Source organism: Mustela nivalis (assembly GCF_964662115.1).
Source record: "Mustela nivalis genome assembly, chromosome: 16".
NCBI lineage: Eukaryota > Metazoa > Chordata > Mammalia > Carnivora > Mustelidae > Mustela > Mustela nivalis.
Genome location: NC_139035.1, coordinates 54,200,774 through 54,218,767, shown reverse-complemented (window position 1 = coordinate 54,218,767; position 17,994 = coordinate 54,200,774). Strand labels below are relative to the sequence as shown.

General features: G+C 39.0%; 1 protein-coding gene across 1 annotated transcript in view; it reads left to right on the top strand.

The window, feature by feature from the left end:
* Positions 1 to 17,994, top strand: part of USH2A (usherin) — a gene marked incomplete at its 5' end in the record, with an annotated part of 618,561 nt that overhangs the window by 211,422 nt on the left and 389,145 nt on the right. Inside the window, 4 exons of the mRNA XM_082703057.1 lie at positions 2,717 to 2,990; positions 7,491 to 7,694; positions 7,822 to 7,902; positions 10,692 to 10,886. Coding sequence (XP_082559183.1) covers positions 2,717 to 2,990; positions 7,491 to 7,694; positions 7,822 to 7,902; positions 10,692 to 10,886 — 754 coding nt within the window. The remainder of the gene's footprint in view (positions 1 to 2,716; positions 2,991 to 7,490; positions 7,695 to 7,821; positions 7,903 to 10,691; positions 10,887 to 17,994) is intronic.

The following is a 17,994-nucleotide window of genomic DNA, read 5'->3' as shown; positions in this document are numbered from 1 at the left end:
TTTCCTTTTGACTTTGAAAATTCCTCCTTTGTACTTCCCTTCCTTTCATAGTCTTTGGTTATTTCCACTTTTTTTTTTATATCACACTTCAATCCTCATTACATTATGTACATTATGTACATTATGATTCCTACTCAGCACATTCCACTGCAGAACTTTCTAATGTTGCCAGTGACCCCTGCATTTTCTAGCTAATAGATAATTTTCTGCCCTTATCTTTCTTGATCTTCCTCTATCGTTTGCTTTTTTTCTTAAAATATTCTTTCCTACTGACTTTCCAAGGTATTAGTTGCTCTTGATTTTCTTTAAATCCTTATGGTTTCTACAAGAAGATCATTGTCAACTTGAAGAATTATGTCTACTCTACCTTCTCTTAAAACGTCGGTCTGGCTGAGGACTCTAGACTCTCTCTCCTTCTCTTTTCACTGCTTTTACACTAACCAGATAATCTCATTTATCTTCTCATGTACATTTTTTATTTTACTGGCCTATATTTATGTTCAAATGCCTCAAAAAAGTTTCTTCTAGATGTTTTATAGACATCTCAAACTCCGTATATTTAAAATTGACCTCATTCCTCTCTAACGATGATAATATCAAGTCTTTCTTTCCTAGTGCTTTCCCTGTTGTGACAGTGGTAAAACACACCCAAGCAAGAAGAACATGGGTGTCCTTGATTTCCTTTTTATTCATCTAACACATTCAGCTATTTTCCAGGTCCTGCTGAGGCTTTACAAGCTGAGTTGCTTTCAAAAATATCTCTTTGACTGAATTTTAACTGTCGTTACATTATTACCTGTATTTTAGTGGTTCTCATAATTTTTTTCACAAATGTAGTGAGTCCCTAATAGGTTTCTCCAGTTCCAGGGCAGCTTTTGTTTCAGGATGAACTTCCTAGGAATGGTAGGGTAAACTTTCAGCATAAGATAATAGTGGAAAGAATATAGCCTTTGAGGTCAGACAGACAAGAGAAAGACGTACATTTTCCATAGCACTCAAAACCCTCCAAAGCCTTGCTTCTACATACCTGGAGAACTCTTTCTAACTCCCCCCCCCCCACCATATGTATCCCATCTTACCTAATTTAGTTTTTTTTTTTTCCTAAAACTAATTAGCTTGTGCATGTCCCGATGACGCTGCGTGTGTTCATCTTCCTGTACTGAAGAATTCTCCATAAACCTTACATACTTTCAAAAGTCTTAATTTCAACCTTCCCAGCCCTCAGTGAACACAATATATATCCTTTCTTTGCTTCTTCTCTTGGTTATGATATTCTTTTTTTTTTTTAAGATTTTATTTATTTATTTGACAGACGGATCACAAGTAGGCAGAGAAGCAGGCAGAGAGAGAGGAAGGGAAGCAGGTTCCCCGCTGAGCAGAGAGCCTGATGCCGGGCTCGATCCCAGGACCCTGAGATCATGACCTGAGCTGAAGGCAGAGGCTTTAACCCACTGAGCCAACCAGACGCCCCAGTTATGGTATTCTTGTACCTGGTTCTTCTCTCTTGGTTATAGTATTACCCCAGTTGTTTGCCTCTGTTGTTGAATAGTGTGATTCTTGGGAGCAGTGTTTATCTTATAGCAGGAGATTCATGGAACATGGTGGGGGGCTCACTCAATATTTATTGAATGAATAGATACATGACTGCTTATCCAGTGTACTTCACAAAAAATGGTATTTATGTAGAAAAAAGTAATGATTTTTATCTATAATTACTTAATTTCATTTGACATGATCTCAAATTTTTAAGTATCCTATTTTTGCCAGCTTGAGTTCTAACAAAATAAAAACATAGTAGATAAGATAATTGTCATGTAACATTTTGAAGGGAAACATATGGAGGCATTTCCTTTACCATGAAAATCTGGGTAAAATCTATTCATATTAGAAAATGACACGTTAATCTAAAAGAATACACATAGAAGCAATTATGTTAGTTAGAGATTTAGAATAATAAAACTGAAATATTGAATCAAAATCCATCTTACAAATTTGAAATTGAGTTCACCGACCAGTTAAAATAAACTTAATCAGGCTTGACATTTCATTTTCTTATTGTCTTGTCATATTTTACCCCAAATTAAATTGATATATGAAGTAGTATTTTCTCATTTTCTAAAAACTCAAGTAAAAATAGAGTCATAGGGGCGCTTGGGTGGCTCAGTGAGTTAAAGTCTCTGCCTTCAGCTCAGGTCATGATCCCAGGGTCTTGAGATAAAGCCCCGCATTGGGCTCTCTGCTCAGCGGGGAGCCTGCTTCCTTCCTCTCTCTCTCTCCACCTGCCTCTCTGCGTACTTTTGATCTTTGTCTGTCAAATAAATAAATAAAATCTTTAAAAAAAATAGAGTCATAGTTCAAACTATTCTCTTCAGTCATTCAGTCACTTATGCCAGCATTTATATTTTTACCTGTTTAGCACGCACAAAAATATATAAATAAAAGTTTTTGCCTACATTATATTGTATCACACTGTATAATCATTACTGGGTATGAATTTGTGTGACTCAATACAACATTCTTCACGTCAATTATAAGCTTGCAAAGTACTCCATTATACGTTACTCCAGTTCTGCTTAGAATAAAGTGGAACATTTTTATAGAGTGCTTTCAGGGAAATTTGTTGCTTTTCTTCAAGAAATTGACCTTCTGCTCTCTCCCAAACTGCCATTCTGCAGTCTTTTTATATACCTATTTTCTTTTTTAATGTGAAATCCAGATGGAATTGAAGAGTGGAATATTGAGCTTCCGGTTAAATACCAGTCTTTCCTTCACACGAGTGGATCTATGGCTCGGGCTGTCCTATTGTGATGGAAAGTGGAATAAAGCGATTATTAAAAAGAAAGGTTCCATCATATCAGCAAGCATGAATCAACTGAGGGAACGTGTGTCACAGTCCAGAGCCCAGCCACTGATGGTGAATTCCCCCATCTATGTGGGAGGAACCCCACAGGAGCTGCAGGACTCCTATAAACACCTGAGTTTGGAACAAGGTAAAGTCCATCTGGAGGAATTCCCAAATAAATACAGCTCTGGTCCTACCAGGTTTTAGTTGTTTTTGTGTTTTAAAATACAGCAACAGAATCAGTTTGGAAGCCATACCTATCGCCCCCTTCCCTTTTCTTGAAGCTCTAAAAAAAAAAAAAAAAAGAAAAAGAAAAATCAGAAGGTTTCTTCAAATAGTTTTCTATGTTGCCCTTAAGACTGAGCCCTCACACCTACTTATAATCAATATACTTATTCTAATTTGTCTCCAGTAAATATAATTGAAATTTATGTATATATTTCCTCATACGTTTTCTGGTTCTTTCAGATACTGATCATTATCTGTATTCACACATGAAAAACACAATTTAGGTTAGTGTGCACAGCTAAGAAAAATAGCATTAAATGCATTGGGAATTTTTTCTAACATAACTGCTAAGTGTCTCTGCATTTCCATGGAGCTCCCTTATAGCAAAGCACACGAAAGGGTGGGTTTAGTTGAATTTTAAATATACTGGTGAAAAATCTATATTTCATTGATTATTAATAACCACAAATGAAAGAAAAAGCGCATGCCTGCATGACTTAGAACTAAAGGAAGTGTTTAACTCATATAATGAATTTGAACATAATCAGAGAAATTATTAATTCAAAAAGGCTAACAGTAGCTGATGGTCTGCTGTGTGCAGAATTCATGGTTCCGAAAGCTTTGCATGAGATTAAGTGGGTAAGCCCTTCATAACAAGCCCCTATGTTCTGTATTATTATTTAAATCCCCATTTTACAGATGAGGAAAATGAAGAGCAAAGTAACCTCCCCAAGGTCACATGGCCAGTAAGCAGAGAGCAAGCCTTTCTGTCTCAGGAAGCCTGGTATCAAAATCCCCTCTTTTAATTATAATCAAGTGTTTTCTTTTATGGGCATTGGCCAGTGTTCCTTTTCTACAAATTGGGGAAAGCACAGAAACGTCTAGCTTGTGACTAAGCATGCTCCTACATAGAAAATGTTCTCTACATATTTCCAACTCTATGTACCGCGAATGGTTAAAATTTCCATGAAGGAGTCTTTGCCTATTTGGTAAGTACATAAAGATTTAAATGCCTTTGAATAGAAAATATATGGCAAGCTCTAAGGAGACTTTTAGAAGGGTACTAGTAAGGAGTTAATGAATGTCTGGGGTGTAAGACAGTAATGACATTTTCAAGGCACTTAAGATGTAACAGCAGCTAAAAATATTACATTCATATAAGGGCTTCTCCTGGTTTTCAGGTTTCTGAGGTTAGAAAGAGCTTGAAAACCCTTTATATGAGCAAGATTACTTGAGCCTACTTACATCTAGGAAAAAATCCCCTGCATATGTGCAATTATACTTTGGAAAGTACACAAAAACCCATTATGATGATGGGCATAGAGACTTGTCTTTAGCCAAATTTTAACTGAAATTGTAAGACGATCATGATAGAAGTTTAACACATCAACATAAACCCAATAGGGATAATTTAATCTACACAGTGACTACGTCTATGGTACCGAAAGCTATTTTATTTATGGGTAATACTAAATTTTTATCCTTGCAGGATCATACATATCAGTGGTTCTCAAGCCACTGATAAAATATTGACGTACAGTAGCAGGAACATAGTAAGAACTCAATAAAATGAGCTGTCATTCTTATTGCTATTCAAGATACATTGGAATCTCCTGGAAAGATCATTAAAAATGCAGATTTTATGACCCTATTCCCTACGATTCTGACTCAGATGCTTTGAAAGATACTAATCTCTATAGGTAACCATGTTTTATACAATGAGCAGGAGATTATTCACCATATGGGGTGCTGCCTGTCTGTAGTAAATTGCAATTAAAATTAATCATGTTCACTTACTGTATATTTTTTTCAGTCCACTCTCAAATGGTCTTAAAAATGTTCTGTGCTTCTTAATTAGCACCTTTTCTAAGAGGCTCTACTTTGTGGTCATATTAGTGCTATTTTTTTCGTATCCGTTAATGTTGTAATCTTCCTTTGAATCAAATGTAAATTAACTCTGTAGTTTGGAAATGCTGGGCAACCTAATTTGCTAAAGACGTGTCACCTCAGATCATGGGCAATTACCTTAGAACGACCAGTCTGGATTATCACTTACCTTCAGGTTGGGCTAAATGGGTTGTGGCTCATGGGATCACAGATTTTGCTCTGACCCATACCCTGTGTGGAGAAGGCAGGAGTAGGGGCTGAAAGCCAGCCTTCCTACCACCAGTGCGGTCATGTTGGACCACCTCCCCCAGAGGGCTACTGTCTTTCTAATTTGTCAAATTAGAATTCTGGGCCACTTTTTAATTATTCAGAGGCTTACAGGTAGGGGGTCATTCTTGATTCTCAAAAGTAAGCAAAGGACACATCTCCATTTCCCCCATAGACAGGCTCTTGACCCTCTTCCTATCCTAATACCGCATTCAAATTTTGAAGATAGTCGAAGAGTATTTCTGGTGGAGATGATCCTGGTAGGGCAGAGTTAAAAGAACGGTGACTTGGTTGGACAAAACTGTCTGCTTTAAGATCGCACAGAGAGGACCACCTACTAGAGCTCAGGATTCTTCACCTCCAAGGCCTGAGGCCAGAGTACCACTTCGTAAGGAGGATTAATACTTAGAAACCTTATCTGATGACCCCCTGGACCTTTTTCATTATCTCCAGAATGAAGACTACCTCTGCGGCCTTTCCCAAATTTAAAATTCCATCCCATGAATTAGTTTTTAAGACCTTTCCTTTTTTTTATTTTTCATTTTTTGAATTGTGGCAAAATATACATAAAATTGACCATCTTAGCCATGAAGGGTACAGTTCAGTGGCATTAAAGATATTTACTTTGCTGGGTAACCATCAACACAATCCCGCTCCAGAACTCTTTCCACCTTGCAAAGCTGAAGTCCCCCTTTAAATAATAATGGGACTTTTCTTGTAACAGCGCTCAGGTGTTTGCCAAAGCTACCATTCCACTGTTTGCGTTTTGTTGTTAGGGAAAGTGGGGTACAGAGAAGTTAGATAACTAAACTCCAAGCCATCGGAAAATTGCTGCTGGTAAAGAAACAGAATTCTTAATTTCTGAAGTTTCAAGCAGATGCTTTTATATTGAGCTTCATTGCCTTTATTTCAACTCAACCAACCTATTGAGCGTCTACTGTGTGTTCAAGACAGACGAGCAGGATCGATCAGTCGGGCCTGGAGGCACGTGAATACGAGCAAAGACATTCTGAAAGGAACTAGGCCAACTTAATGTGTTAGAGACATAATAAAACATCATATAAATGCTGAAGAGAACAATATGATCCTTGTTGCTATTAGTTTATTTTACTGTTAGGCATTGCACTATGTTTTATTTTCTGCTCCTGCTGATGTGCTTTAATCTTGAAAGGAGTGAAGCATGTGTTTGGGACTCTTCAAACTTGACAGTATTTTGTTCCGAGAGAGCGTGTGTGTGTGTGTGTGTGTGCTATCACAAACTCTGTCTGTCTCTTCTTTGACAATTTTGTGCAGTGTTCTGGGCAGAGTGCTTGCCAACCCTCATTGAGCTGATCTCTGTTTACACAAAATAGCATGTAATTCAGAGTCGCTGCTACGTGCTGGTGACTGGATGCCCTCTGGTCCTCTAACAAAAGAGCAGTCCATTCTCCTCAGCCATTTCTGCCATGTTCCCTGGTCAGCTTCCCAGAACTCCACTGCACTGTGGCCGTTCTAAAGTGAACTGGGCAGAATACACATTCTGAGAAACCTCCGGGTGTTGCCATTGCCAGAGCTGAATTTACTCCCTGTCGTGCTACTGTGAACACAAAACTGGTGACCATTGTGGAGAGTCAAAATTGTGGAACTCAGTGAAAATGGTGGCGTGTAGTGATAGCTCCTCTGTATGCTGATCTAACTGGGACTTCATTCTATAACTCTGAAACAATTCTGTAGAGTTCATGTCAATACCTCAGGATTCCAGTATATTTTGAAACTACATTCTCCCTCCTGCTCTCTTGCATAATAATCTTCAAAAGGTATTTTCCCCCCAGTGAGCTTGTTGTATAATTGTGCTCCTTCAAATCTTATTTTTAGCATTAAAACAATGACTTATATAGGGGGACTGAATTTTCCAGAATCAAGGGACATGTGGCTACCCCTCTACCATAGGGTCTAATTGCCTTCATTTTATTTCATAAGAATAAACAGAAGGAGAAAAATTGGGCCTAAAGGAGCATAATAAATACTTTTAATCCCATCTAATCCAGTTGAATTATAATGATCACCTTATATATTTTTTCAAGATAACACAAATCTAATACGTCCTTGTGACCACTTAGCCTGGTTAGAGACCTAAAGGATTTCCCAAACGAGACTCAGAAGTTTAAAAATTGTCTCTACCGCAACCCCCACACCTCGTCAAAGCGTCGTACAGCTGAGGACAGAGATGATTGGTAATTAATGACTCAAGCCTTTTATGTGATATTAATCCCTTACTATTTGCTAGGTTTCGGTGGTTGCATGAAGGATGTTAAATTTGCACGGGGCGCTGTCGTTAACTTGGCATCTGTGTCCAGCAGCGCTGTCAGAGTCAATCTGGATGGCTGCCTGTCAAGTGACAGTGCCGTTAACTGCAAGGGAAATGGCTCCATCCTGGTTTCCCGGGGAGAAGAGCGCAGTGTCGACGAGAGTGGTCTGCAGCCATTCACAGGTACCGCGGACGCGCTCTCAATTAAATGTTACACGTCTCCCACTTGTCGCCTCTTCCCTCCCTGCCAGCCCATTGCTAGTCCATATGAGTAATATTTTCATCTTTCTGCCTCTTCTTTTCATTCAAGAGTACCTGTACCGAGTGGTAGCCTCACACGAAGGAGGCTCTGTCTACAGTGACTGGAGTCGGGGCCGTTCAACAGGAGCAGGTAAATGGTCTTGAAACGGATACGTGCACATGTACGTGCACATGTCTGAGCACACATGTCTGCACACGTAAGAAGGAAAGACTGTATTACCCTGAAGCGAGCAGTGGGTTTGTCATCGTAGGACAGAGCATGCGTTCATTGGTGAAGGTCAGTGGGTAAAATGCTGAGGAGGTCAGTATTTTGATCTCTCAATTTTTTAGTAAGTGTTTGCTCGGGCTTGATTCTTTCCTCTTCAAATGTGGAAGGAAGGGGCGCCTGGGTGGCTCAGTGGGTTAAAGCCTCTGTTTTCGACTCAGGTCATGATCCCAAGATCCTGGGATCGAGCCCGGCACCGGACTCTCTGCTCAGCAGGGAACCTGCTTTCCTTCCTCTCTCTCTGTCTACTTGTGATCTCTGTCTGTCAAATAAATTTTAAAAAAAAATTAAAAATGCGGAAGGAAGGAGTTTCAAGTTGTCTCAAGGATTTGGTAGGCGTGAATCTATAGTAATATATCTAAGGACAGGAAACCCTTCTAGATGGTGTAGAACCCAAGAAGCTAACGTCAGGCTTGATTACCCTGGGCGGGGACAGCACCCTCTCACCTCTCTCTCGTGGACGGTACATTTGGAACCTGTACCGGGATCAGAAGCAGATGTGTCTTTTATCACATCGTGGCAATGTTTTTCATGGTGGTGACTATTAGTATCTTCAGATGACTCTCCCAGGATAGAAACTGCTGACTGGTCTAACCTTCTTGAGTTGGAGGGGGAAAACAGCAGGAGATTGAATATATTAGACTGAATCTCAGACAACAGCTTTATAAGTGCTCTGAACTTCTCACCGCGACCACAACATCTTTTCACGTGGTGCCATCACAAGAAGGTATTCATCATGCAAAGTTTTGTGAATCAGTAGCCTTTTACCTTTTGGGGTCAAATATCAGTCAGGTAGTCAAATACATTTCAAAAGACTGCCAAGTATGTCTCTCAAAGGAAGTTTATCCTTAATAAGTCATAGTTTGTCTAAACATGTGTTTTTCACCAAGATATTCTCTCATACTTATTAGCCAGGGGCTACTAACACAGACAACTTTTTGAGAAATCTTCTTGATCTAAGATAATTAAATGCCGGAATGGCTACTAAGAATAATTTTCAAAGCGCTTTGCCTACAGATTTTCCAGAAGAGGACAACCTGACACTTTTCCAGGATGATTTAAATTGTCATCTATTTATAGGCAAGACAATGAGCCGAACGGTCTTTTAAAATCCTTTTCAACCTCAGAGCTTGGAGAAAGCTGTGGCATAAAATATTCATTTGTTACTGACATATCCTCTGCCCCTTTTTCGCCTCCGCTACTTCATTAACAAATATGCTCTAAAGCCTGTTTTCAGTCTCAGTCAGCAAGGTAAATGGGTGTCTAGAAAGTGCGTTGCCCACATAGCTTAATGCTCCCCATTTTGAGTATCACCGCGAAAGTATGCAAATAGAGCTCTGAATTTATAGCAATGATCTGACCACAAAGTCTTATGCCATAAATTCATATTTACAATCTGACCACAACACTGAGCAGCTACATGCTCCCAAGGGTTGGAGAATAATTGCACTATTTAATTATTTTTGAGTCAGTTTTGCTCTGTCCCTTATGAGAAGGCCATCTGTTAGACGGCACCGTACTTTGCCCTGTACCGCATTTCAGAACTAATAAAATCAACATCACTCCCGTTGTCCCTTTGCTCGCATCTTGATTGTGTAGCCTGTGGGTTTTACGTAGGTGTCGGTGGTGTTTTAACAGCACAGACAGTGTTTCTCCGCCTTCTCCCACCCTCTGTGTTCACTTTGTTTCCCTTGAAGCTGTCCTATTGTATTGGTCTGAACAGTAAAGTCAGAGAAGGAGGATATTTGATGTGGGAAAACCAGAGTGGTCCTCCATCGATGGGCTCAGGAGTCTGCAGGCAGCTCGGGCCGGCCTCTCATCCATCATCCTGCCACAGAGTTTCTCGGGTTTTTCTCACTGTTCCCAGAGCAGTCGGCTGTGATGAAGTTGTTACTGATCAGAACTGTAGAAATGTCTAATAAATAGTTAAAGGTTATGGATTTTTAAGATTCGGGGACTCTGCTCGTGAGTGAGGTTTTGTGGCTCCTTCCAACTTCCTCATTTTGTGTCATTGTTTCTGAGATACTCTGAAGAAAATATCTCTGAAAGTGATTTTGTATCATCTCTAGGGTGCCGGTTCCTCTGCCTCCCCCCATCCCAGATGCAATTAGGAATGTATCCTGTATACCATATCTGGTAGAACTTGGCTTTTTCAAAATTAATTTGAAAAACAATTGAATTTGGAAAATTAGATCAGACGTTCAGGTACAAGACAATCACATTTGTGATATTTTTTGGCTAATATGCCGAAGATATAAAAGTGTCAAACCCCTATGTATAATAACAGTCTAATTATCTTGCTTCAGAGGGGTCCATCATTATAGTGTTTGAACTTGTTATCTGCCTACCATCCACTCCTTCTTTATGAGTGATGTTTAAAACATGTCTGGTACGTTCAATGTTTTTGGAAAACCTGGACTAGACTCTAAAGAACGTTATGTCGATGGAGTTTTGATGGTTTTGAAATATCGCTTAAACTGAATGGCTCAAGATGTGCAGTCATATTAAATCAATGCTGAAAAGTTACAACGCTAATAAATTGTATTTATGCTAATGGTTGAGTCTGATTTACTGCGGCCATTAAAAGTGAAGGATGGGGCAATAGTCTTCTGAGGACGGCCATTTTCCCTGTTTTCTCTTTTATTCTTTCACAGCTCCACAAAGTGTGCCGACTCCCTCAAGGGTCCGCAGCATAACCGGGTACAGCGTGGCGGTGAGCTGGGACGAACCTGTTGTCGTGAGAGGAGTAATTGACAAGTACGTTCTGCGGGCCTACAGCGAGGATGACCCCCAATGGCCGCGTGTGCCCTCTGCCACTTCTGAGCTTGTCAGTACCAGCACCCGCACAGGTAAAGGGGATTCCTTCAGGGAGTATCTTTCATGAATATTCTTTTTGACTTGATTTTTTTTTTTAAGATTTTATTTATTTATTTGAGAGAGAGAGAATGTGTGAGAGAGAGAGAGAGTGCGAGACATGGGAGGGATACAGGGAGAGGCAGACTCCCCACTGAGCAGGGAGCCCGATGCAGGGCTCGATCCCGGGATGTCGGGGTCGTGACCTGAGCTGAAGACAGTTTCTTAACCAATTGAGCCACCCAGGTGCCCTCTTTTTGACTTTAAATAAAAACATTCTTCAAGGGCTCCCCTCCCCTCAGTGAGCTACTCCTCTATTTTGCTTGATTAAAAACAGCAAGAACCACCTACTGAGATGGAAGCTTATATCTACCTAGGATAAAAAAGGATAATTCTATAATGTCAGTGGGCTCTTATGGACAGGTTCATCACAAGGTTGATATCCTCCTCCCCAGAAAATAAGGTGACAGGTGGCCCTAGCTCTTAAACACTCCGTACATCTCCTGCAGGTGTTCTGGGCATACCTATAAGACCAACCTACCTATTTCACCATGCAAAAATGTCCTCTTTGGGACCAGCCCAAGTTCACAGCACCATCATTTATTGGAAAATTGTTGATTAAACCTAATTATGTCAAGGTAAAGGAGTATGAGACACCAGCAGTTTGATTGGCAAACCAGTGAATCAATTTCTCATGGGCGCCATGCCGGCCATGCAGAATGATTGCAGGGCAACATGCTGGTACTGATATCACACACATGTCCCGTACTCAGATGCATGCATGTGTAGTAAGGCAGCAGTTTTCAGCTTCATGAAATGTGAAAGCACATTCAGATGGAAAGTCAGGTGTAAGCCTTTACCAAAAATAAGTAAAATACATCACAAATTGCATAGAGAAAAATTATCCTCTGTCAAAGAATTTTATAGCTTGAAAAACTATATGGATTTGAGAATAGGCTTTATTATCCTTCAGTATCTATTGGTCAACCCCATCTAGCCTTTACCTCCTTCTTTAGATCCCTTGGAAACTACCACCCAAATTGATAATCAATTACGCAGAATTTCACATCTTCCAGTCCCTCCCTCCCTATTTTACCCACCTGATGAAACCCAACCTGATGAAGCCTATAGTTTGCCTTTGCCCAGGCTGCACATTAAAGCTAAGTGGGCTGGGGAAAAAATGTGCAGTTTGTCACTACAGATTCTCAGTCCTCATTTTCAAATGGGCACCAAGAATGATGCCAGCCCTACCGTATTTCTATAATAAGCTCCTTCTCCTAGCCTCTTCATTCAATATTTCAGATTTTCCCAAACTGTCTAGTTGTTAAGCTCCCTTCCTCCTCCAACTCAACGGATGGTCTTATGTATTAGATTGTGTTAGACACCAAGAAGAAACAGAATCTGTCTTATAGGATTTCTGTCACTCTTTCTAACAAACATATACATTAATTACATTTCTCTGAGCTATAGGGTTGTTATTAGGGGTTAAGTACATTCATGTTTGCTGAAACATTTAAAATTCTTTTGGCACATTATAAGCATTTGCCATCATTATCTGTTTTTTTTTTTCTTTTTTTCTTTTCCTTCCTCTTTTTACAAAGCTTTCCTTATCCTATCAAAAATAAAATCTTCCAAAGTCCTCTGGACCCCAACTCTTCCTGCCTTTTCAGCGATGTGACTGGTAACTTTTCTCCCTCCCAATCCTATCTTAACCTCTCTCCACGTGGTTCACAAGCTACGGCCCCAGGACCAGCATCAGCAGCATCACCTGAGGCCTCATTATTAGTGTCAATCCTCCAGCCCACCCATACGTGTTGAATCAGCAACTCTGGAGACAGAGCTCAGCCCTCTTGTTTTAATAAGCCCTCCTCATCTGACACTGAAGCATGCTAAAAGTTGGAGAACCGTTATGAATTCTTCCCAGGACCATTTAAACTCTACCAACTCCCATTGTTAAACATAAACAAACAGACTTAAGCCAATTATTAAAAACCTTCCTTTTATCTAAATTCCTTGCCAACTATGACTCCCTCTCTTCTTCCCGAACTTGCTTCTAGCAAGAAGTACGTATGGATGTTGTCCCCATTTCTTCACTTTAGGGGTCTTCTGCACACTTGCCTTGCTAAGGACACCAACAACTTCCATATTTACCTTTCTCAAGAACACTTTACAGTACTAGTCTCTGGTAACTCCCTAGATTGAAAACCAGTGCAATATGTTATTGAATGTTGCTATAGGATATGTCGTGTGAACGGTGTACAGAGAAAATAAAGTTAGAGAACACTGACCAATTATATTTATTTTTATATACTCAATCTGTAGAGAACTAAGGAAAAAGTCTCAACTATCAATACAATTTTGTTAATTTCTCTTCTGAAAACTTGCTTTCTCTTTGTCTTTTCCTTTTTCTTATTACTTTACATTCATTATTTATAGTTTAATGTTCAAAGTCACATTATTTTAGTTATATCTCTATAAATAACAACTAGTTTGATTTAGTTTTATATTCAACTAGAAGTTGAATTGGGAGTTTAGCTCATTCACATTTATTTTTATAATTCATCAAATTGCTCTTATTTCTGCCATCGTATTTCATACTTTCTGGTTTTGTTATTATTTTTTAATACTTTTTAGAACTATTCTTTTATTTTTAGTTCTTGCCTGTGTGGAGTATGAATTCTTTAACTTTTTTTCCTCAAGGAGTTAAAGGTATATGTGTGGTTCACAATTGTGAAATAAAGAGACAAGGACATATATAAGAAGTAATCTTAAAGATTATGGAACATTTAACAGGAAAGAGAAAAGAAAAACAGAAAGTGAAGCAGGGTAAGGAAATAGTCAGAGAGCTGGATTTGATGGAGATGGGAGGAGTGTGGAAATTGGACAGTGGCAGCTGCTTTGTCATTTGGTTGAGATAACAAAGTATTGGGAGAGTAATGTAAGAAAAGTAGGTCACGACCAGTTTTGTGATTGGTCTCAAATTAATCCCCCTTTAGCATTTCTGAAGTGACTTTGGTGAGGTTGTAATGTTGACTTCTGATTGTTAAAGTGGTATTTCTTTGACCGAGACAATGCTGGTGCTGGATGCACAAGATAATTTAGCTTTATTGGTTCACATAAGGTTTTTTACCGATTAGGTTGTAATAAAATGTGTTGACATCTTTTCATATGTTTCTTTCTGTTATATAGCCAGCTCTTTTATTCTTCAGACATGGGTCCTTCTTTGGCTTGGAAGGGTTGCTGTTGTATATATCATTATTACTTCTGGTGGGAAATAGCAGTTTTCAATATTGTCTGTTTTTGCAGTCCAGAACACAACTTGTAGAGTCAAATCGATCTAGGCTCAAATTCCAGCTGTGTCATTTGTTAACTGTATGATCCTAGGCACATTAAAAAAACATATCCCTGTATCAGAACTTCTTCATCTATAAACCTTTTTGTTATAGAATTATAATGAAGATTAAAAAAAAAAAGAATTACCTCTATAGAATATTTTGCTCAGAACCAGGCACAGAGTGAATGTTCAACAAATTCATCTTTATACTCCTTGGTCTCTGAATTCGAAGTTATGACTTTGTAATTGTTTCCCTTTCTGTTTTCTGATTTTTCATTAGAGATTCTGCTCTTTGAAACTTCTAAACTGATTTTTAAATTTTTCTGTCCACAGTTCACTTGTCCCATCTTTAAATATACCTTCAGACTGAGTGTTTGCTCAAGAAAATTAAATCATTTTCAAATCACCTTACTAGGTACTTAGTTTCTCTTAAGAAAAAAAAGAAAAAAAAAAAAAAACTTCACTGGGATTATGCCAGGTCAGCTGAGGAAAGATTGCAGTAGCCTCCTGGCAATAAATAAATCTCAACACCCTTCTCCCCAGTGTATGGTGAAGGAGGCTGAGAACCTATAGGCATTCTGTACCCAGATGGGGGTTGGGTTTGCCGGGGGCTCTCTTTCCAGCAGGCCACTTGTTTTTGTCTGGTGTCCTTCCAGGCATTTCTAAACGTTTGGTCATTTCATTGGTATTCTTGTAAGGCTGTGGTTCTCCACCATGGGTGTGCACTGAGCTACCTAGGAAGCTTTAAAAAAATACTGAAACCCAGGTTTCCACCTGCAGAGAGTCTGACTTTTTGGTTTAGGATGCAGCCTGGGCCTTGATGTCTTTAATATCTGAAAATAATTCTCTTGTACAGCCAGCATGGGGAAACACTGGGAAAGGGAGGAGTTTGATACCATGATCAAGACCTAATTTTACCCAGAAATGCTTATGGCAACATTCATCTTCCAACTGAAATTTGAAAATGGAGGACAAAAAAAGATAAATGTCTATATAAAAATGATAAGATATTGAAATTAAGTAGATAAAATTAGCAAAGGAAAATCACAAGACAACAAAAATTAAGTGCCTGAGTATTGCAAAGAGGTGGGAAATTATGGTCACACAAAATGCAAAAGCAAAAGGGAAAAAAATGAATATTAACTGAGAGCACTGGAAGAATAGAGTAATGGGGCAGAATATTTACCATTCATGAATCTGGCTACCAGAGGATTAAATGAGATAAATCCCAGTAGCAGTGAAGAGTCCAAGGGTTAACAGCCCCACTCAGGACCAAATGGGCCCCTTTGGGCTATGGGGTCTGAATTCTGTGCCCTCTGAAGGCCAGGGTTCAGAGCAGAGAGTTCTTGAAAGTTCATTTCCTCAGCTGGAGCCTCAGGGTAGAAAGCCCTGCAGTTATCACTCCAGTGTATCTTTAGACTTGTTGCAAAGGGCTCCAATTAACTCTGGTAGCTTTTGCTGATTTTCCTTCCAGCCCTGTTAACATGCGAAGTTGCTTCCCAGAGAGACAGTCCTGGCATTTCCCTTCAAACCAAGGGCTGTTCAGAAAGTGACTTCACAATTTGATTTGAAATTATGTCAAGAATGAGCGGATTCAAGAATCTGCACATATACAATAATTTTTTTTCTTTTTTTTCCCTTAAGATAGTAAACATATAAACTTATCTGCATAGAGTTAGGGCTATAATTGATACACAGAAAATATTTTCTCAATTCCATTGTTACATTGCATTGAGCTAAAGGTTAGGAGTTATATATTCCTTCTTCACAATAATAAATAATAATAATTAATGATATTTATTATTCACTGTAGTTTAGCAGAAGAGCCTATCATAATCTTTCAGATTACCCAAATAAATCTAAATTTATATAGAAGAATAAGAGAAAGACATTTCAATTTATAATGGAACTAATATTGCAACTTTTGCTACTAAAATTGCTACATACAGTAGACTCTGATATTCTTCTTAAAGAAGTTGTGTCGCACACTGAAGGTCTGCCTCTCTTTCTTTCTCTTCTGTAGCCTGGTGGTAATAATGAGTGATTCTCAACTCTATTGGCCCTAAAGGGATTCCTGGATTGTTTATAAAATACAGATTCCTGGGTCTCCCACACAAGAGTCTGTATATTTGAGCTAGTGTTTGTAAATCTGCATTAGAATGTTCCAGTTGATTCTCTTAAAGAGAGATCATGTATTAAAGAACCTGGGACAAGGAGAATGGTCAGGTGAGAAGGTATCATTTTTCACTGGCTGGGCTTGAACTTATCCCTGCTTTGTTTTCTCCTGTCACTTGTTCCACCTGCACTAGCTTTGCAGGCAGAATAATGCTAAGGACAGTGGAGAAGTAGAGGCAGGGTTAGTAGGGTCTCTGACCCTTAAGGGCAGTGCTTCTGAAAGTCACCCAGGGAAAAGAAATTAGAATTACTAGAGATCTTGGTAAAATCCAGACTCTGATTTAGTTGATACAGAGATGGGTGTGAGATTCTGCATTTCTAACAAGGCCAACCTTACCGCTGTCCACACCATGTGTCCAATAGAAGTCACAGAGCTCAATATTTATATAAGAAATAGGAAAACAAGCAAACAATAAGTTTTAAATTTCATGATGCCTGTTGGGTTTAGTGAAAAAAGATCCCAGTGCAATTCAGAGTGTGAAATATAATTGTAACCCTAGTAGTAGAATCTAATCTGCATGCATTTAAGTTACAACATTTAACTACCCATAGTGGGAGGAGGAACCTCTCAAAATAATGTCATGGGCAAAGAATGCTATCTAATCCCAAAGTTCCAATATCTGTTATCTGGGAAGAATGTGCAAAGAATTTTAGGTTTTCCCAATCACTGACAAAAAAGTAAAAGTCATTGTTGGGGTGCCTACAAAAAGAATGGAGAACCAAGAGCCCTAGAGAATCCTTGATTAATGAAAAGTTAGAGGCACATACGAAACCAAATCTACTATACTTTATGGACCATACAAGGAGTTGTCAAGGGGACTTTAAATCATAAGTGATTTTTGCCTTATGCCTGACTTTGGAACTTAACCCCAGCTATCAGTCCCTCAGTAAGTGAGATGTTACTGTTTCTGTGGTTGTCCATATACGTATATGTACATATATACATATATATTCTATAGAAATAGAAACTATTGTTATAATCATCTGAGAAATCTGCAAAGAAACGACTATACTAAAAACTTCAGGGCACCTGGGTAACTCAGTTGACTAAGCTCCTGCCTTCAACTCCTGTCATGATCCCAGAGTCCTGGGATTAAGCCCCTCGCCAGGCTCCTTGCACAGTGGGGAGCCTGCCTCTCCCTCTGCTGGCTGCTCTCTTTGCTTGTGTGTTCGTTCTCATGTGCCGGCTCTCTCTTTCCATTAAAAAAACAAAGTCTAAAAAAATAAACTTCAATGTTTCTTTTTCTGTTCAGTTGGGAATTTTTACTCAAAATTGTTAAAACTGCCTATGGGTGCTTTTTGTGCAAGCATGTTATTTCTTCATTAGACAACAGCTCCAGAAGTCAAGTATCATATTTTATGTTTATTTAAGTCTTTTTCAGAACCTTGCTCAAGGTAGAGGATCAATACACTTTTCTTAAGTAATGAAGAACTAGACAAATGAACAGATGCAGCTTTCTGCTACCACCTCTGTAGTTAATGAAATGTTAATATTGTTATATCCTGCTGAGTTGAGTATTGAACTAGTGGTTCTTACTAAAGTCTCATCAGTGCTATAGTTCTCTAATTTTAGGAAATATTATGCAGAATTATCA